General features: G+C 31.1%; 1 protein-coding gene across 1 annotated transcript; it reads left to right on the top strand.

Annotated features, from left to right (window-relative positions):
- Positions 1-8,618: 8,618 nt before the first annotated feature.
- On the top strand, positions 8,619-18,301 carry LOC111640854 (calcium load-activated calcium channel-like). Its single transcript, XM_023386927.1, has 4 exons — positions 8,619-8,663; positions 8,971-9,038; positions 17,615-17,759; positions 17,836-18,301. Exons 1-4 carry the CDS (start codon positions 8,637-8,639, stop codon positions 17,926-17,928), a joined length of 333 nt encoding a protein of 110 aa, XP_023242695.1. The 5' UTR covers positions 8,619-8,636; the 3' UTR covers positions 17,929-18,301.
- The last annotated feature ends 4,183 nt before the right edge of the window (positions 18,302-22,484 follow it).

Genomic DNA, 22,484 nt, shown 5'->3' on the forward strand with positions numbered 1-22,484 from the left:
GGGTCGACCACTGTTACACTACCGATATAGATTCTGCCAGTGACCACAGGTGTATCTTCACCCAACTGAACACTACTAGTAATACTAATGATCATAGTTTTCACTATATTTGCACTAACTGGCAATTATTCCATGACACCTTCAATAACAATTGGACTGGTACCCGTCACCACTGTCACTATACTTGGGACACCTTAGACCATCTGGTCACCAGGCTTATAAATACAATCACTAACTCTTACGTTATTGCCTCCGAGCTCAAACATTGTAAACACAAAAAGGTTCCTTGGTGGACCACTGAGCTAGAAAATCAGAAAAAAGTTGTTAGGAGATTAAGGAGGTAATTTCGGAATGAACAGGATCTGGACATTAAAGTCACACTTAGAGACTGGTACAGGCATGAACACAACACTTACAAAACCCTTATAAATAAAACAAGGACTAACACTTGGAAGGATTTCTATACCAATACTTTCATTTGCAACCCCAGGTCTGAATTGTACTACTTAGCTTGTAAGGAAAACCGCCAGCTCCAAAACCCCCTCCACTATCCAGCTCCCTGATGGTCGCTACACAAACAATATGGAAGAAACTATCACGCACATCCTCACCAGCCTTTACCCTTCGGATGACTCGCATCAGTATGACAATACACAAGTGGCCATCCGGAGTTCTACAATCACTCCACCTAATACAGACAATGACCATGACTTCTCCTACATCGAGGTTTTGAATGCCATCTGTTCGCTCACTGATAACAAAACCCCAGGTCTTGACAGCATAACCACTAGGATGATAAAACACGCGCTTGAGGACAATCCTACAGTATTTGTAATTTTCTTCAATATCTGTTTGAACACTGGCCTTTTTCTTACTCAGTGGAAAAAGGCTAGTGTCAAATTGATTCCCAAACCCACCAGCACTAACACTTACAAAAAAATACAGGCTGATCTGCCTTCTCCCTGAAAAGTGTTAGATGGTCTAATGATTAATAGGATCACATGACATCTACACAAGCATAGAGCCCTGCATCAGAATCAGTTCAGCTTCTCTAAAAACAAAGGTGCAGTAGATGCCATCCATCAGGTTGTTAACTACATCCAGCAGGCTAAACAAAACAATCAGCATACTGCAATTATCACTATTGACTTTAGAGGCATCTTTGATCACGTCTAGTGGCCTTTTGTCCTGCACACATTACATGCTCATCACTGCCCTCAAAATCTTTACAAACTTCTTCAGTCCTATCTTAGCAACAGGAGTTCAGGTGTTTATGCAACACAAAATAACATAGTCATACCTATCACTTAAGACTGTCCTTGGATTCAGGTCTGGATTTGGTCTCTGGAACATAGCCTATAACTCTATTCTGCCTTTAATGAGAGCTGCTATTCTTAAAGGGTACAACTGGCCTTGCAACCTGCACCAACTCATTCACATGCGTACAATGTTTCATCAACTACTCACATTCATATCCCTTAGTGGGGATCTTGAGAGCACGTACTCTGGGGGACATGGATGGCAGTTAGCTTTCCCTTGCTTTGTTTCAACTGTTGGTATATAGCTGCCTTTCAACTTTATACAGTGATATCCCGAACTTATGCAATAGGTGGGACTGAGCGATAACCGCTTAAGTCGAATTCGCGTAAGTCGGGGTATAATTTTGCAATTTGTGTAAAATCCAAGTCAGACATGTGTAAGCTAATAAATGTTCTCGTTAATCTTATCTCGTCTTTTGATTCGTTCACGGTTACAAGAAATCACCACATAGAGTCTCTCAAGTCTCTATAGATATAACAAACACAGAAATAAATAACACAAAATAAATTGTAGGTATGTGACGATTCCGTGCGACACGTCTGAACATGTAAGCTGAACAATAGTGTGGGGGAGTGAGTAATCAAGAGTTGCGTGGCGCTCACACAAAAGACGAATCGACGAGATTTGAAAATCGCGTAACTCTGAGTTCACATAAGTTGGGGTAGCATAAGTCGAGGTATTACTGTATTTTGATTCTTATTTTTTGTCTTCTTTTTCAGTCTAAATTCAGTTAGTCCTAGTTGTAAGTTAGATTAGGGACTCTTAGTTTGGTTTCCAGTTAGGTTATGATAGGTTAGGTTAAATTAGCTTAGGATTTGTTAGCTTTAGTCATTTGGTTAGGTTCATCCTAGGTTATGGTAGGTTAGTTTAGTTAGTAAGTTAACGTTTAAAAAAAATAAAAATTAATAAATAAATAAATAAAACATTTGGGGTCTTGTTCGTTTGTTTCTGTTGGTCTGTTCGTCTCTTCTAGTTTATCATTGTGTTCGTTTGCTTTTCGCGCTGCCTGTCTACCTGTTAAGTAGTATTAAGATTCACGATCACATTCAGTTTTATTAGTATTAAGTAGATATAAGTCTTTCTACAAACAGCCACTTGGCACTAACTTCTACACTTAGCTATTCGTGGTGGCACTCAATTATTGGTGTTCACTACACTCATGTTTTCTTTTAGACCCTTCAGGGGACTATAGCCTTGCAGCCTAAAAATTGCATACCAACATCAAACATAGAGGGTACTGTAGCCATATGTATGCTGTTCAGAGATCCTACCTTTCTCTACTGACCTTCTCCTCTCCCTCCTCCTTCCCCTCCTCTTTCTCTTACCCTCTTTTCTGCTGGTTAAACACCTTGTGTTTGACTGATGTGTTTCTTGTATGTATGTGTGTGTGTGTAAATAATGTAAAATGATAAGTCTTTGTTAATTAATTAATGCTATAAATACTAGTGTTATTAATAGTGTTCATTTATACCTTCCAATATTCTGGTAAAGGGAAACCTTACAGTCTGTATATGAAAGAATCAACTTGGATATTAACTAATGAGCATCAGCCATTGATCACTTAGTTGTGGCAAGTTAGTTCTGGTATTTTTGTCATTTGTTATACATGTCACTGCCATTATAAACAGTGTTATGAAAGTTTCACATTCTGGTATTGGAATAGAAGGAAATTCATTATGAAGTCAGATCCAGATTTATAATGTGCAGCAATATTTTGCTAAGGAAAAAGAGAAAGGATAACCATTATTGCTGTAAATTAGGTAAGAAAGTGGACAGCCATGGCTACTAATGTCAGTTGTTCCACAGTAACTGCTATTCTTAAAGAAGCAAAGCCTTTCCTTACACGTAGAAAAAGAGGCCAAGGACTCTGTAGACAATTCTGTGGATGATTTTGATTTATCAGTAATTTAGTGACATATTTATAGTTTTGTACTGTGCAAGCAAAATCCCAACCCTACGTCATCTACATGTTGATTTAAAACAGGGGTTTCCAACTTGTGTTCTGCGGAACCATAGGGATCTGCCAATAAAAATTTGGGGTTCCACAATAAAATCCATTGAGTCTAGTGATGTATGAATTTGCCAATGCAGACTTGGGATGTAAGGTGTAATTGTTCTAGTCTTGGATTGAGTCCTCGTATTGTCATATGAGGACTCGATCCAAGACTATACATGTGCTAAAGTTATTAATAACTTTATAAACATTGAGGAGTCTATCAGTAACAGAACGAACCAAAATCATGTTATAATGTGTGACAAGATAATGGAAACATAAAAGCAGTAAAACATAAGCTAAAGCATTTAAAAAATCATAACCTTAAAAAGAATCCAACATATAAATAAAAATACAATTGTTAAATCTGCATATATGATATTAAAACATATTAAAGGAGAAACATTGTCACCACTGCACACAAAAATAATGTAAATTTTGAAATAAATTTGATTTACAATTTGAAAATTTCAAAACAACTTTTAAATGGTTTTTAAAAACATTGTTTTAATTTTCAATTGATTTGATTTCAATTTTAATTAATTAATTTTGATTATATTTAATTGTAGTTTTATTTTTGGTATCGTTCTGGTGTAAAGTGGCTACCTAGTATGCTTTAATTTGTTGATATCTGCAGGGTTCCAACATTTTTTATTAAGGTAAAAAGGGTTCCGTGATAAAAATAAATTGGGAACCTTTGATTTAAAAGAAAAGATGGTGCCCACCAGTGGCCAAGCTGTCTTTGTACCCTGAACATTGGGAGTTTGCACTTCGCTCGGACGGGCTGGTCACGTGGCGTTTTCTGGGTTTTCTCCATGTCTGTAACACCTAAATAGGGGCCAGTTTCCCTTAAAAAGACCTCCTGGAAGGCATCCCCCCTAGGCAGATTGCCCAAGTGTTGTGTTGCCATAACTTAACCAACAACAACAATAGCAAAAGAAAAGATAGGTTTTAACGTATGCATTGAATCATTAAAGGAGATTGTGAATAAGCTTGGATTTTATTATTGTAAAGTTAACTGGCTAAAGGCACTTGTGGAAAGAAATGACATAGTTCCATTCAGAATTAATTTTTTATGAACAGTTCAAACTGTGGATAAAAGCCAGTCTTGTAATATTCAGATGAGACAGATGAATGAACATCACACTATCAAAATGCTGGCAAGACAGTGCAACTAATTTGAAAGTCTCAATTGGAAAAAGCAGACAATTGATAATTCTTTTTGCTGGAAATGAAAATGGTTTTATTACCAATGCCCAATTTGTTTTCATTTCCAAAGGCAATGACCCAAACTACTGCAAAGAAATGGATGTGGATGTTTCTCTAAAATGGTCTGAGTCAACTTATTCTCAACATTCCAGAAAAATCATATATTTTTATGGACAATGCTTCATATTACTGTATAGTCGTCAGCTGGAGAACCCTCTGTCCAGCAATAGTCAAAAACAAAAAATGACAGATTGGCTAATTCAACTTGAGCCCATAATTTAATGAGATTAAATTTGCAATGATAGGGAAGCAAGCAAATAATTTTATGACCTCTGAATGCAATCTCTTCATCAACCTCATAACATACCCTGAGTTCTTATGCATCTGAATTATTTCATTTTCTGATCAACCATACAGAGCTGAACTTTATGAAATAATTAAGATGCATAAGAACTCAGGGTGTTATGAGGTTGATGAAGAGATTGCATTCAGGTCATAAAATTATTTGCTTGTTTCCCTATCATTGCAAATTTAATCCCATTAAATTATGGGCTCAGTTAAAGCATACATTGTCTATAACACCATATAAATTGGTGGATGCAAATGCTTTTGCATCAATAACTAAAGAAAATTGGATAGCGGCAATTCATCACATAGAAAAAATTATGGAAGAATATTGGGAATCCACTGGCTAACTGGACTTTGTGGAACAAATATTAATTAATACATTGCCGAGCAACTTCTGAAAGCAAAGATGAAAATCCATTCTACCATCACATTGATATGAAAAAAGTAAAAGGTCCTTTTCAGGACTAAAAAACTAGTGGTAAAGAGCAGCCACGTCAAACTTATATCTAAACTTATAATAAAACAACTATTATATATGTATTGCCATATAAATAAAAATAGAACATATAGTAGTTATTAAATGCATATTCTTTACAGTTAATGCACACTATAAAAAATAACACAATTAACAGAAAATTTGTGCTGCTATCTAGTGAGAGAAAATAAAATAAAATTCACATATTGCCTGACATATTAAGCAAAAAGTGTTGACATCATTAGGGAATGTGCTGATTGGTTTAACTGAAACAATACCATGCATGATGATGATCTTGAGTTGATTCTTTCCATAAACAGATTGTAGGTGAAGTTTGCAGATATGCAAAAATATAACCAGAAATTAAAAATACTAATTTTTTATAGAATAAATATACTTTTTCTATTATTTTCCAATGTTACAATATTAATTGCTATAATTTAAACTATAAATTATATATATATTAATATATTTTGACATTGATTTCTGAAACAAAAATGGTTATCAGATTCCAAATCTCAGAGAAAACTTGCTTAATTTTTAATATTATGTAATAAAAATAAATTCATCTTGAAAATATTTTTATTTTCTTGATACAATTTTCCTACTCAAATTAAGAATATTCAAAAATTACAACAAAAACTATTTCTGATTAAATTTTCTCATAAAGTAACAACACAATTGCATTCTTATATATCTTTCCTACAAAAAGTAATTATTGTTATAGTTTAAAAATAGATTGAGATTGAAATATTTGAATCTCTTTTTACATTTATGATAGGTTTAAATTTTCTACATCATAACCATTTTGTAATTGTTATACTACAATGAATTGTTTTATCACAATAGTATTAATTATACAAGCTGAAAATCACTGTTGTGATGTAAATAGTCTCTCAATAAGTGTTGGAATATTATAACATATTTATAGTGAATAAGTTTATTTTTATTGGAAATATATCTGCAGTGAAAAAAATGAATATAGTAGAACTTTGTTAAGAAATTCTCACATTAGAAGTTTGCCTGTGTAAGAAGTTTAATTTCACAAGTCTCAATTTTTCGTCATAAGAGATGTGCAGATTTTTCCTATATAAAATGTTTCTGTTGAAGAAAATTTCTTGTTTAAGTGTTTGGAGATCCTTGGCTATATACTATAACTAGAAAATGGACTCGCTTCAAATTGTAAATTTTATACATTTAAATGAATATAGAAAAACAAAACAAAAAATTACATTAAGAAATGCACAAAATTTCATATGTCATTGTGCATGCAACTTTGAACTATTTTGAAACAGATTTTACAATTTTCTTACATGGTTATCTGGTAACAATGCTTACAACAAACAGCAAATTCTGACAAGTGCTATCAAACATGAGTGATATTGTAAAGGCTGGTTCTTGCTTGGAACTGTGGTGGAAAATACTTCAATGATGTCAACAGAGCAGTTCTGATGTCATCCCATGGCAGAAACAATGCTGTCACTTTGAAATGATCTTGTCTTGACTTTTCTGACTGGTAAAATTTCACAAGTGAGAATTTAAGGCTTTGGATTGATGATTTTTTCATGTTGATCTTGATTTTGTTTTCTACTAATATTTTATTGTCTTAAGGCAATAAGATATTAATAAATACATAACATTAATAAGAATATATTAATATCTTGTTTTTTTATTTTATAATGAAATGTTTTAAAATATTTTAACATCTCAACATTTTAAAATTTGTAAAATATCTATAATTAAGATTTTTTCATTTCATATTCTGAGTATTAGCATCTATAAATTTTGATAAAATTTTCATTATTTAATAAATGAATCAAATTTTTTATTAAGCAAACAACTCCAGATAAAAATATCAATAGTTGTATAGAATTATAAAAAAACCTTAAAATATAAAAACTGAAGTCCTAATATTACAGAACAGTAATTATTTTTTCACAAACAAGCAGTTTGATTTAATAAGTAAATACTTGGAAGTCTTTAATAAAAGCTAAGGTATTTTGGCTTATTTATATTAGAACAGCCTTTAAAATTAATATTAATTATTAATTTTAAACTTTAAAAAAAAGAATTAAAAGAACATGATAGATGATGAATAACTTTTAAAGCAACCTTGAAAAAGATGAGTGTGACTGTTTTTGTGAAATAGTTGTCAAACTACTATTTCTAAACTACAACTATTTCACAAAAACCTGTTTTTGTGAAATAGTTGTCAGTTTTTATTCTTGAACTTCATTAGTTCTTTAAAAATTCAAAAAAATAAAAACTTGTGTTGATAAAATGGATAGAAATATATTTTAGTAGCAGAAGGGTTTATGGCAAAATTGTATTCCATGAGATAATTTTATACAAAAATATAAGTCTTTCATATCATTTGTTGCCATATCTAAAGGAAGCTTCCTTATGTAGGATTTATATATATATACTTTTAAAAAATACCTTTAGATATCAAATAACTTATGAGAAAATTAAGGAGCTATAATTTTTAAATCTTAATTTATTGTATATTTTATTGAACACACTATTAAATTTCCATATTTGTGTATTTTTAACTTTAATCTCATCTATATTAGTAAGAAAAATATATTTAAATTTTGATAAAGATGTTCTAAAACAAAACAACAACAAAAAAAACTATTGATAACTCACAACAGACATTTTAAAAAGCTGCTGTTGGAATTCAGGGTTTTAATCTTTTCTGTAACTTTTGTTGGAACTGTCATTACATTTATATAATGATGATAAACTATAAAATTGGCCATTATTATTTGCTTAATTGCAAGAATTTAATAAATAATGCTTTAAAAGAAATTTTCTGTATATGTTCAAAATATGCATAATTAATTTTTGTTTTAAAAAAGTTCATTTATAATTTAATAGTAAGATATTTATTAATATTTTTTGATCCAAGTTTCTCCATCATAATTTTCTTAAATTTGTATCATTTTATTCATAACATTTACCAAAAATACAGCAGTGTTATTACTGACTGAAGTCATATATATTTCATAATACAAATCAGATACTAAATTCAGATAAATCAACTAAATTTTTTTACAATTAACTATCAAAATTTGACATATATAGGTTAAGAATTATTTTATATTGTACTTGTTATGAAAAACTTTTAATGTATTTGTGAATTTCATGAATGACACATATTTAAAATTTTATCTTTCACTTTAAGAAAAACAAATATGATGATTAAAAATACATGAATGTTTTAACATAATTAATTTATATGCTACTCTTAAACTTAATCTTAAATTGCAGAATTTGACTTCAAGGTAGATGACTAAACTGCTGTCTTATGCAAAGGTATCTAGAACAATTTCAATAGCCAAACATCTAAAAGCCAAGAATGATTGTTAAAAATATATTAACAATACTGCTATCATTCCTGATTTGTAACTAATTTACAGTCTCTTGATAACTGAAATAGAACAATTATCATATCTGAATCCTTAGACTGAAAAAATATTGTATCTTAAAATCAAATTGAATAATATAATAAGTAATTTAATGAGTAAGATTGATAAATTAAGATACATTCAATTTGCTAAATTATAGTATACTTTAACATTTTAACATTATACTAATAAATTTTTAAATTTGTATTTTCTAGGTCAAAATGAAATCCATGTTTGCAATTGGATTTGCATTTACAGCTTTACTCAGTATGTTTAACTCAATGTAAGTAATATATTAATTTTTAGAAGTTGACACATTGCACGGAACATGTTAATTACATGTTCCGTGCTAAAGCTCGAAAGTCGTTAATGTGTACATTACCTAGCTAATCTGCAGATTAACTAGGGTGATCCGTTAAAGCTGCGAAAATTATTCCATTTCTCAAATTACCTAGATAATGTGCAGAGTATCTAGGTAATCTGCACATTACCTACTAGGCACTCGGTAAAGTGAAAATAAGATCTTTGCTGGAACAACAGCAACATTTCTGTATGCTTAAATTAACATAATGTTATTTATTTAATTTTCGATATCTAAAGAATCAAGTTAATACAATCAAACAATCAGTTGATATCAATCATCAGTTTAAAAAACTAATACAAAAATCAAATGGTTTAAAATATTTTTACAATTAGGGAAATGAATTTGCAAAACATATGATAAAACTATGCTTACTTATTAGTGAAATCTAAAGATTGGTGACACTTTGAATTACATAACAATTGGTTTTTGCGACAAGCACACTTATTTGAGGTACGTTTAGATTTGCAGTCACATTCTCTGAAACCCTGCCCAGTACCAAAGGATTGTTTTATTGCTGTTTGACGTAAAGATATTTCTACACAGGGAATCTTCTTTCGTTAAAAATCTCTCTTTGCAAACACTAAATTCAGATTTTGCAAACAATTGTTTTAAGATACCCATTTTAGTACCAAGTTTATAAAAGCATCTTCTATTTTACTAAGAACCACAGCTAAAATTGAGCATGCATCAGTTTTTGTTCTGTCTTCTTCGGGTACTTTAATTCTCACAGTGATAACTTCTTCAACATTTGGGTGCTTTGCATTAGAAACTGCTAACATTTTCTTTGCTTGCTTTTCTAAACATTTCTTGGCTTCATTACATTGTATTTTCTGATCCATATTTTTTTACAGATGTTGCACAATACATTCTTACCATATCCTTCCTCTTTAGGATGTACTTCACCACCAACTATATGAATAAACATATCACACGATTTACACTTTGAGCACTTGATACTGCTTTTGAGCAAACAATACAGACTTGTCTTGTATAGTGTTCTTTACAGGCTCTGTACAAAACTGTGATGGCGATTCTGCTGAAGTTTAGGGTAACTCAGTGATGACTTCTTCAACTTGCAGAGGTGATTTCTTGGAGGTGCAGGGTAACTGAATATTCCTCAATCAACGGTGTAGAAGGCAGTTTAAGATTACTATCAATAAATTATTGTATTTCTATAGGTGATTCTGTAGAAGCAGGGGATAATGGAATGTCATTTTGAGTAAGATTTGGCTGTGATCCAATAATCACAGTCTCTTGTGAATCTTCTAATTTTTCAAGATATTCTTCAGTATTTATTGAATGTAATACACTTTGTGGTATAATAAAAGAAGACAATCCCACTTTTGCGGGACAACCAAACATGGCTTCGTATGGATTTCTTTTAATTGGAGAATGATAGGCACGATTCTTTGTGAATTGTACAAATCATACACCCTCACTCCACTTGTTAGTTTGGCTATCAGTCATCCAAGTAGTTAGCATGTTTTCAATGTCTTGATTCGCTCATTCTACACTTCCTTGACTTTGGCTGTGTCTAGGTTTGCCATTAACCATTTTGATTTCTGGCCACAATTGTGTTACACATTCTAAGATTTTATTGCAAAATCCATGTCTGTTATCAGAAAGCAAAATACTTGGAGCGCCAAAAAGGAGAAAAATATCCAGCAAGTTATAGGCTATTTCATCCACCCGTTTTGATGTGAGTGGCTTTAATACAACAAATTTTGTTAAGTGATCTTGGTATACGAGAAGAAACTTAAACTTTCCATCTGGTTGAGATTGGTAATTGATAATATCACCTGGCATCTGCTGTAGAAATGCAATGAAATAATCGGCTTTACAACAAACCCTTTTTTGCACATTTTTGTTTTTGTTGACAAGGTTTGCATAAATCCAAAAACATTTTTATTTGGGCTTGGGTTATGTTTTTATAAAAATGTTTTTAATTGCTTGATCATTCTGTTTCTTCCACCGTGGCCAATTCACAAATGAGTCAAATACAATATGTCAAACAATTCTTCGGCATGGACAAACTTTTTCACACTTTCTCGCGCATCTGACAACGGCTCAATGAGTTTTTCACAGCCTCGTACAGTCAACACATCATACCTTTGAATTATTTGTTAGTCTCGAGCAGTGGTGTAGCATAGTGGGGGCAGCCCACCCTGGGCAGCACTTTTAGTGGGCGGAAAAATTTCACAATAAATAATAAAAATATCTTGTAAAAATTTGAACCATTTCATTTCATATTTTTGTCGCACCTACGATTCAGACCGATTGAAATGAGCACAGAATTTTTCATTACTTATTCTGTGACGAAACTGAATTAACTGTCTTTTAAATTGAGATACCTAAATAAGGGGGCGGAGGAAAATTTCGCAGCCCCCAGGTGGCTGACACCCATGCTACGCCACTGATCTCTGATTCTTTCTTCTTGGAAACTTTTATTTGCTTTACATCTTCAATTATGGAATCATACTTTCGTTTTGTCATTAAAACACTATTATATTTTGAATCTTTGCTAAAGAGGTTTGCGAAGAATCTTTTCTTCATTTTACTCACCAATTCGGTGCTTTCTTGCATGCTAGGAGTTAAATTTATCTACATTTAAAAAATCATGGCACTAATTCACGCGCTAACAAGCAGTAACGAATTTGAAAACAGAATTAGCTATGCTACGCACTGGCAGCCGACGAAAATTATAAGAAATAAGAACAACCTGTGACATCAAGACACTGGCAGAACCAAATTAAAAATGGAAGGAGAAAGGAAGGAGTAGGGAAAGGAAATGAGAGAAACAAACTTTTGAACTTTAACGATACGGAAGCCGTTAATGTGCAGATTACCTAGGTAAAATGCGAAAAACTCTTGATTCCGCACGTTCACGGATCACCCTAGTTAATCTGGAGATTAGCTAGGTAATGTACACATTAACGGCTTTCGAGCTTTAGCGGTAACATATACATTACTTAGATCTATGCATTTAATAATTAAAAATTTTTAGCAAACAAAGTATTAGATTCAAATGATTTTGAAAATAGAAGAAAACATCATGTAGTTTTTTTTTTGGTCATTGTTTTCTTTTACAACTGAACATTATTTTGAAAATATCTTTTGCATAATATCAGCTTCTTGGCTTAAAGTATTTTAAATATATCTCTCGTTTGTCAATGCCAATCACAGAATTGGATGAATGAAAAGCAGGAAATAAATGAAAATTTATTTCAAAAAGCACTGACTTTTTATATTTGGTAATTTCATTTGTATGGTGTCAATATCCTGAAAAACTATTTTCCTCTTCATATAATTGTTGTTATTTTATTTGTGAACTTCAGAAACTAAATATACAGTCAAATTCCATTAATACAAAGTTGAAGGGACTTAAAAATTGGCATTTTGTATTGATGAGGTTGTACATTTTTCATTTAAAAAGTTCTTGGAATGAAATAGAAAAACAGTTTATATGTTTTTGAAATTATTTTTATTTTTCAATATAGTCTCCCATAAGTTCAATACATTTTGTGCAACAGTACTCAAAACTCATTATGCCATTCCTGAAGTGTGATTCTGGAAGTTCTGCAAAATAACCATCTGCTATCACCTTTTCATTTGAAGAAATCTCTTTCCAGCAATGAATTTTTCAGGTTTTGAAATAAATAGAATTTGGATGGAGCTAAATCAGGTGAATAAGACATGTGGCATCAAATTGTAATTTTATTAGTTTATTTTTCTGATCATGAGAACACTTCTGTGAGCAGGCACATCATCTTGGCTTAAGATTACTTTTTCTTTTCCTAATCCTGGTCTCTGTACTCTCATATCTTATCTAATTGGTCTAAAAGCTTGGCATAATAAACTCTCTTTGAAAGGAATCTATTAGTCAAATTTCTTTAGCATCCTAGAAAACTGATGTCATGGCTTGTCCTGCAGATGCCTTTGCCATCTTTGGTGCTGAGTATATAGATTTCAATGTTTTGATTGCCCCTTAGTTTCTAGTGTGTAGTGGTGGACCCATCTTAGATCTGTGGTAACAAATCAGTAGACAATCAGTTGTATTTTTCTTGAAACTGTTTCAGACACTTGAGAAATTTGAGTGCACATGCATTTCTGTTCAATTGTTAACAAACAAGGTACCCATCTTTTGGCTAGTTTTTTCATATGTAATTCTTCAGTTAAAATATGAAATGCTGATCCACCTAACATGTTCACAGCTTTAGCAATGTTGGGTAACTTTAATCAGTGATCTTGCAAAATCATATCATGAACTTCATTAATGGTTTCTGGTGTTGATGCACTTTTTGGACATCCATTGTGAGAATCATCTTCCAGGCTTTCATTACAACACTTAAATTGAGTAGTGTTGGAAACTGTTGAAAATGAAGGAGCATAGACCTTAAAAATAAGTGTTTAATAAGTATAATAAGTATTTTTCATATGTATATGAATTTCTGTTGTCAATAAACCTTTTTTTAACAAAATATTTAATAACTTCATGAAGTTTAATTTTTGAGAACTGAGAACTTTTTGAATTACTCTCATATTAAGCAAACTAGAAAAAATTCAACAGTCATGCCATCATATGGCTAAAGCAAATTTTTTCCCAGTTATTTCATTATTTTATCTTGTTTGAATATGTTTAAAACTACATAAATAAATAAACTTGTGTTGCTCAAACATTATTGAGATAGTGACTTGAAGAAAGAATCAATGCTTGTTTTTTTGACATCAATTAGAGTTGGTATGACAATGATTAAAATTGCTGTATATAACAGAATGATCAAGCCACCAAATTGAATCCAGGAGCTGGATACCCATAAAACTTTACAAGTTTAAAAATAACTTATTTGCTTGAATTTCAATGGAAGTGGTTTATTTTTAATTTTAAAATTATATATTAATTACAGTATTTAATAATATAATTCAGTTGTTTTGTTATTTCTATTGTTAAAGCAATTAAAAATAAGAACTATTTCATAAAACTACAGATTTTTAATTGAAAAACACTAAAATTACTAAAATTAATTTATACAATGTAAAAGGCTTACGAAATACAAAAATCCAACTCCCAACAATAATGTCTTAACTAATTGTTTAACATTGTTACAGTGTACAAAGCACTGCCTATAAAGGAAGGTGGCTTTATTTTTGAAGTTGAAGTGAACATTATTGGTTATTGTCATTGTATATAACAATGACAATAACATTTACATCAAAAGCATTTTGGCTAACATTAAAGTCAAAAAACACATTCCTGGCATTGATGTTATCTTGTGTGAGTTTGAGAAAGCCAGAAGCAAAGTGCTTTATATTAAATAACATAATACAGTGGTGCCTCGTATAACGTACTTAATCCGTTCCAGGTGCACGTTCGTTAAGTGAAAAGTCCATTATACGAAATGTATTTTACCATAGAAATACATGTTAAAACATATAATTCATTCCATACTGTTCCATAAAAATAATGAAAATGGAGCAGTCACCAATTATGCTGAGTAGTCAGATGTTGTGAGAAGGAGGTGACTTTCTTTACACATTCATACAGATACAGACTTTTTACACATTGCAGCAGGTCTNAATACATGTTAAAACATATAATTCATTCCATACTGTTCCATAAAAATAATGAAAATGGAGCAGTCACCAATTATGCTGAGTAGTCAGATGTTGTGAGAAGGAGGTGGAGGAACACTTTCTTTACACATTCATACAGATACAGACTTTTTACACATTCCAGCAGGTCTCTTTTTATTGGTTTTAATCGGAGTCAGATTCAGGAGAGGCTACCGGAGCTTGCTGGGTGATCTCCTCTTGTTCCATCCTTTGCTTTTTGGCAGCTGGCTTCTTGAAAAACATGTCCAAGGTAGTCTGTTTCTCTCTCTTCTTCAACACCTGTCAGAAATGACGGGCAATGGTGTCATTGTAGAGATCATTGATTCTGTTGGCCTCAGCTCTGTTTGGATAATGAGTGTTGGTAAACTCCTGAACCTCTCCCAAGGAAAGGAAGTTTTTGTCAACTTTCACTTCTTCTGATGATGTCTTGCTTTGTTTCAATTGAAATCACCTTACTGTTTTTTTAGAAGCCATGATTTGCACAACACTTGAATAAATGTAAATACCCTGCACTGAGGTGTATGTAATAAACAAGGGAGCAAGCCAAATCCCAATGGGAGCTCTGTACTTTAGATATATTCTAATAATACTAATATATTATAAAAATAGCATATTGTCATTGGAAACAGCAAGAGTGGAAACATCATTCGCACTTGTTCGCAGAAAGACCATTGTTTGCCTCACGGAACTGCTGAATGGAAAGCCCGTTGTTCGCAGCCAGTCCGTTGCTCGAGTCATGTAATGGCCAAACTAAAAGTTCGTTGTTCACAGTGTCCGTTATTCGAGGCATACATTATACGAGGCACCACTGTATAATTGTTATTGACTTAATTGGACAACATGCTTTGTATTAGGCTAAGACTCCACTACCCTAAAAACGGCGTAAAAACCCCTCGCCGTAAAAGCTTTTAATCACGTGATCCTGATATTTTACGCCTGAGCAGGTTGTAAAACCAGCATAAAAGTGAGTTGAGCAGTGTTCAACTTTCGACGCGGAAAAGAGGTCAGTGAAATCCAATCAGAAGTCAGTGAAATCTACGTCATCACGACACGGAGCTAAAATGGAGGAAAACAAGCTTTTGTGTACGTTCCCTCGTGGCTACTCTAGAATAGATCCGGAAGAATTTATCGAAAATATCTGAAAGTATTCGTGTATCTACGACAAGAGGTAACCTGATTATAATAATGGATACCAAAGGAAATCCTTCAATTTAGAGGAGTATATAATAAAAAAGCTAAGCTTATAAGTGCTGTATATTATCTTAATAATACGATGATAAAAGTTAGTATATGAAAGTAAAGGTATTATTTTTACTATATTTGTACTTATAGTACAGAAAAAACTCGTAGAATATAATCATTGTCTTTATATCACGTATACAACCGTCTTCTGTTTCTACCAATTCACGTGCGAAGAAGTATTTACTTTCGACACTTGGGGCAGCACCATCGCTGTAAAAACTTTGCACTAGCCGGACCTCCACCGTAATCTGAGCGCAAACGCAAATGGGTCACGTGATTAAAAGCTTTTACGGCGAAGGATTTTTATGCCATTTTTACGGTAGTGGAGTCTTAGCCTTACTTATTAATCAAACTCATTAACATTGAAATGCTTGTCCTTGTCCATGGGACTACAAATCTACTTCACATTAACACAGCCTTTGCATAAACCAGTAATATGTGATGATAGGTTTTGACTATATATATAAAATGTCCATTTTTACAGTAACATTTTTAAGCTGTCTTTTTACTTGTTATCAATCTGAACAAGTTACTTTGTATTATGTCAAACATTTTAACCATTATTTGTTCACAATAAAATAGTTAAATTGCTAGCAATTAAAAATTATTTATTTGCTATCTGCTGTGAAAGACGGTTCTGCAGATAAACATTAGGCAAACAGTACTGAAGTAATTGCTGTTAGATAATTAAATATTAATCTCCTCTGCTCTAGATACCCATTAGCTACAAGTATTAGTAATACCAAGTTTTTGAAATTGACATCTGAGCTTTAAAATGTTATTACTACCAATTTAATGCAGGCTAGTATAAACACCAGTGTTATAAAAAAAGAATTTTCACAATTTCATTATTTTTATTACATATTACATAACATTCAAAGCTATTCATTTAGTTAGTAACAGTTTATTAGATTAGTGCTTTTGTAGTTGACTTATGACTAACTGAAGAACAGCTTAGTTTAGCTTTGGTATTTTCAAGAAATAATTCACTTACATTCATAAAAAGTCACACACAAATGAATGACTCATCCAACATGAACTTGCAAAAGCAGTAAACAGTTTTCTATTTTCATACTAAACTAATCTTGAGTGATTTACAAAATAGTCAAGTCCACAATATCATGCACAATTCTAACACATGTACAGTAATACCTCACCAAAGTAGACTTGTCTAATAAGTATTTTGGCTGAGATAAGAAAAAGCATGCACACATGTCTCTACAGTGGAAATAAATAAATCTTCAAGTCATACATTTTGTTTTAACATGTCCTTTTAATATCAGAGTCAAGAAACTAATTTCTACTAGTTAACATTAAGCATAATAAATAAATAAGATTTTATCTGTCAGTTATCATCAGTATTAACAAGTCCCAAAGTGATGATGATAAGCAGATTTTACTGTATTATTATATTAGAAATAAAATTATAAAATAATGAAATATTTTATTGTCTAATGATAACTTTGAATGAATATCATAAATCATATCATAGTTAAAAAGTTAATTTTAATGCTAACAGTTTTGTCAGATTTCCATTAATATCATATTTTTATTCATCTATATTGTATATATTTATATTATCATTAATGAAGTTTAAAAAAAAAATATGTAAATTGAAAAATTTATTAACAAACTTTTTTCAGTTTTGATGGTCGGGTTGTAGCCAAATTGCCTTTTGTTCCAATATCTTGGATTCAGGGTCTGTCTCATAGAAATTTATCTGGAGATGATTACACCGACTGTTCATTTATATTTCTATATATTCTCTGCACAATGTCCATAAGACAGGTAATTTGTCTACTTTCAATTAAAGTATTAATTTTTATTATTACAATTGTGTATATTTTATCACATTTTATTTTAGAATATACAAAAGCTCCTGGGCTTTGCACCATCGAGAACTGCAAACAAACAGAGCGGAACAATATTCGTTCCGTCGGCACAACCAATGAAGTGATGAAATTTTGACCATTTAGCAATATATAAAGTATCATTTGCTGTAGTACTGCAAACATCCATTTGAATCATTTATATTGGAAAAATATTTTTTTAAAACAATAACAATAGATATAAAAAAACTCTCTCTCAAATTAGACTTCCATCCTCATAGTTAAATTAGAGTAGAAACCCATTTAGAATTACATTTTAAGTCAGAAAACGTCTTCACTCAGTTTACTCCGGTGATAAAATATTTATAATTATTTTTATACGATATTGTCGTATCTTTATCATGAATGAATGAAAATTTATGTATTTCTTATGAAAAATATATTGTGTGATAATTTGTTTTAACAAATATTTTTCAAAAATCATCTTATACATACATATATATTAATATAAAGTCTAATAAAAAAAAAAAAAGATTTAAAAATATTTGAACAAATTTACTTTGTGTAAGAATATCAGTTTTATTTTTTTATGTATTCTGAAAACTTATTTATCAATATATTTGAAATAAAATCAAAATATTTTAAATCTGCAGCATGTGATATGACACGACAATTTTAGAGTAGACCTCAATTTTTTAAAACAATACAGATATTGAGAAATCCCAATATGGCAATATGAAGTAATTAATAGTTAAAATTTTTTAAATTAAATTTGGGTTATTGATTTTAACTGTTTGGTGAACATGATTTAAGTCAGTAATTAATTATTGTTTTGAAAATATGAATCAGATATACCAGAAAATTAATTTTACGACATTTTAATGAACAAATTGGTTATAAAATATTTAGATAATAAAAAAAGTTACTTTATATTCATGTGATGTTCACCTTCACACATGGCACATATAATATCTATATTCCAATGCTTTTTGCAAACGTTTCTATTCATTCCTGACAAATTGATTTTTTCCTATTGTTTTTGTTTATGCCACAAATAAAACAAATTCTAGGTTTTTGCCGCTACTTTAGATGGCTCTTTGTTTCCCTTATATTTTTCAAAAATATAAACTAATATAAATTTAAAAATTTATAGAAACTTACGACAGTGTTAATTTAATATATTTATTTAATAAACTTGCAAATATTGACTTACTTTATTAAAAAAATTAAACACATATATATAAAAGTATACTGATATTTTAGTTACATGGCACGGTGCGTAGCGGCAGTTACAACACAAATGAGGTACGACTTCATTCAAAGTCCAGTAACAACTAAATGGTTAGTATAACTGACCCAATTTGATAAACATGTTGTATCTTGTAATATGAAGAGAGAATACTATGATGTACTTCTGCAATAATTAAGTACAATGTCAAACAAAAGACTTTATTTTGTGGCAATTTGCCATAGGCACGATCACCAAAGGATTAATCAGATTGTTTACTTAAGAGAGTGATTATAAACACTACTTGCTTCAATATTCCCTTCAGTTTTAACAAGCTAATTACTGTTTAATTAAACTAAGATTGTCTGCAATCTAAAATTTTTTTCAACATTTTCAACACTTAAACATGAGTCAATATCATTATGATGCATCTTTATGCAATGTCTCTTGTCATTTCCAGATTCTTTCATGGGTTTTGAATACAAATAATAATTAAGAAAAATTAACAGCTATCAATACATATTGTCCAGGTCTATTATAAATTGTTTAAAGTAGATTTTTGTTAATTATTAAAGTATGCAATATAAATATGATTTGCTATTTCAAAGAATTTTAATGAGTAATATCAGATTAGTTTTCATAATAGTAAATAAAACTAATGTTTAGTTCTAGGTGAGACTCAAATTAACATTATTCTGAAATGTGTTTCATAAATTTGAAGTAATAGGTTTGATCAAAATGTTTTCTGTTGTATACAGTTGGGTAACAAAATATATATATTGCATGCAAAAAAATGCTGCTTTTTTAACATGCCAATGTACATTTTAAAACCTTAAGTGTGCTGTCCTTTTTATCTTAATATTAATGTTTTTCCCCTCCAGTTTATAGCAAAAAAAAACTCATACACCTCCACATGAACTACATAAAAGAGGGTTCAATCAAGCCTCTATTGGCCCCCTTTTATTTCTAAGTCAGATTAGAGACTGTCTCAAATGCAAAAGATCAAGATCAGATTCAATCCCAATCAGAGTTGTTTGATCTTGGGCCTTCGTTGTGTCAAAAGCATGAAGCGCATACCTCTTCCTGACAATTGTTTGAAACAGTTTGTAATTTTGCAAGGTAAACAAATTAATAAAAATTATCTTGCAATATTATTAGAGGAGGAATTAAGGTAAGCATTCAGTGTTTGGGTTCTTTCTTAAAATCTAATTTTTCTGTTCTCTGAATGCCAAACTAGTGGACTATTAGTTTTTCCAGGATACTAACTTTTCTCTATTCCAAGCTGCAAATCTTTTTTCAAAAATATGTCATTGCCAATGCAGTGATGTTGAACACTGGAGCCTTTTTCAGGTTTGCCGCGAATCATGCGAAAGCAAGAGCAGACTTATCCAAGTCATGAGAATTTCTCTAGCATTGTGACTTTACAGCCTCGATCATCTGATATTAAACTGTACTTTTATCAAAATTATTAATAGGAGAGTAGACCAACTAACCGTAAAAAGGGGGCTTATTGTACCACTTAGCAACTTCCTAAATATGCATTTAGTGTGTTTATGATTATTATAAAATGGATTACAGTTTGATACTTGTAACTTTGCATTAAACACCATTACAGATCTTATCACATCTGTTTCAGTGCAGAAATAATTTTCAAACTGAATTGTAAGCAGTTTTCCTGGAAAAATTGAAGAGATGCTTATATCGGGGTCATTCAGTAAAGATTTCGTTATATCGGGGTCATTCGGTAAAGATTTGCTGCTGTTCAACAATTTCGTAAACCTTAAAATGTATGAGGAAAGGACAATTGATTAATTCTAACTAATGGTCTGAATATTTATATTGAATGATTCAACTTTATTTTTAAATGTTTTTAATTTATTTATTTATAATGTAAACATCAAACACAAATAAATATTAAAATGAAGAATGATAACACAAATTTTGTCACAAATTAACCAGAGTTCAGATCTGTTCGATACTTCTAGTCATTTCCAGTTGTTTTATTTTATCTTTGTGGAAATGTTTGACCAATCTTGGGACTTTGTTGAACAAAAGATGAAATAAATCAACTAGAAATGACTTTAGAAGTGTCAAAGAGATCTGAACTCTTTGGTTAATTTGCAACAAAATTTGTGTTATCACTTTTTATTTTAATATTTATTTGTACTTGATGTTTTATTTATTTATAACGTAATCAACTTCTATTCTTGATGTTTTTAATCACAAATCATTCAGTAGAAATATTTAGACCATTAAGTACAATTACAGTAATTAATTGTCCTTTCCTCACATAATTCCTTTTTTAATGCTTACTAAATTGTTGAACTTTATCACAACTTTATCACCAGTCAAAAACCAGAGATTTTTTTAATAACTGCAAATCTTTACTGAACAACCCCAGTATAACAATTTGAGTCTTAAATTTATCCCTGCACCAAAACAGATGTGATAAGCTCTGTAATGGCATTAAATGCAAAGTTACAAGTTCCATCTGTTTCATAATCATCACTTGGAGAACTTATCCCCAATGGCTTGTGAACTCACATTAGATCATTAGGGAGGTGCTAAATTATGGCAGTTTGTCACACTGTATAAATGGCAAATTTTTATCTTTGTTCTAAGACTTCCTTAACTTGCTTCATAAACATCATGCAAGATAATCTATATATTAGTCTATTATAAAGTATACATGGTCAATTTTTCCAGAAAAATGGAAAAAGATCAGTATTAATTTAATCTGGCATGTGCTCATTTGCTTGTGTTTTTACAAGACAAAATTTTTCCTCACTTTAAGCCAGTGTTTCCCAACATGGGGGCAATTTGATTGTTAAGGGGGCAATTCGAAAATGGACTCGTCCAGAGTTTAAGTTAAAACTGTATGGCTGCTGTATATGTTAGGGGGGCATAAGAATTTTAGAAAGGCTTAGGTGGGGGCATAGAACAAAAAAGGTTGGAAAACACTGCTTTAAGCCCACCTTGCTTAAATATTTAGGACTCAAATCCCAATGATAAGGCTTTTAAATTGTAGCATTATTATTTTAATTATTTTATTAACAAAAATAATTCCATTATGTTTGCAGTATGCATTTCAGCACAGACCCCAATTTGATCCCCTCTTTTATATAACGGGACAGACACACAATGTACTGGCAAATACTGAAAATTCTTTAATTTTAAAATAATTTAGTATTGAAAGGGGGGTTAACCAAATTTATAAACCAATCTGGGCAGTTCATTAATTTTGTGTGATGGACGAGTCTTGAAATCTAATGACATAAGTAAAATCCATAAAAATATCTGAATTATTGTCAGAGATTGAAGCCAATACAGTATAGATGTATAGATGTATCAGTATACAGTATAGATGTATCATGAGTTCACGTGGTAATTCTATTTCTTAAACATAAATTGTCTTGTATAATTATGTTTGTGTCTGTCTAGTCTTTGCATTTGAAG

This window comes from Centruroides sculpturatus, unplaced genomic scaffold, assembly GCF_000671375.1.
Source record: "Centruroides sculpturatus isolate CEXI.00-Female unplaced genomic scaffold, Cexi_2.0 scaffold1509, whole genome shotgun sequence".
Lineage (NCBI taxonomy): Eukaryota > Metazoa > Arthropoda > Arachnida > Scorpiones > Buthidae > Centruroides > Centruroides sculpturatus.

Bases quoted from the DNA above. Each gene is read 5' to 3' on its own strand.
- LOC111640854 (XM_023386927.1), top strand. From the start codon at position 8,637: ATGACTAAACTGCTGTCTTATGCAAAG. The intron at 8,664-8,970 runs GTATCTAGAACA...TGTATTTTCTAG, and splicing joins AACTGCTGTCTTATGCAAAG to GTCAAAATGAAATCCATGTT. The intron at 9,039-17,614 runs GTAAGTAATATA...AACTTTTTTCAG, and splicing joins CTCAGTATGTTTAACTCAAT to TTTTGATGGTCGGGTTGTAG.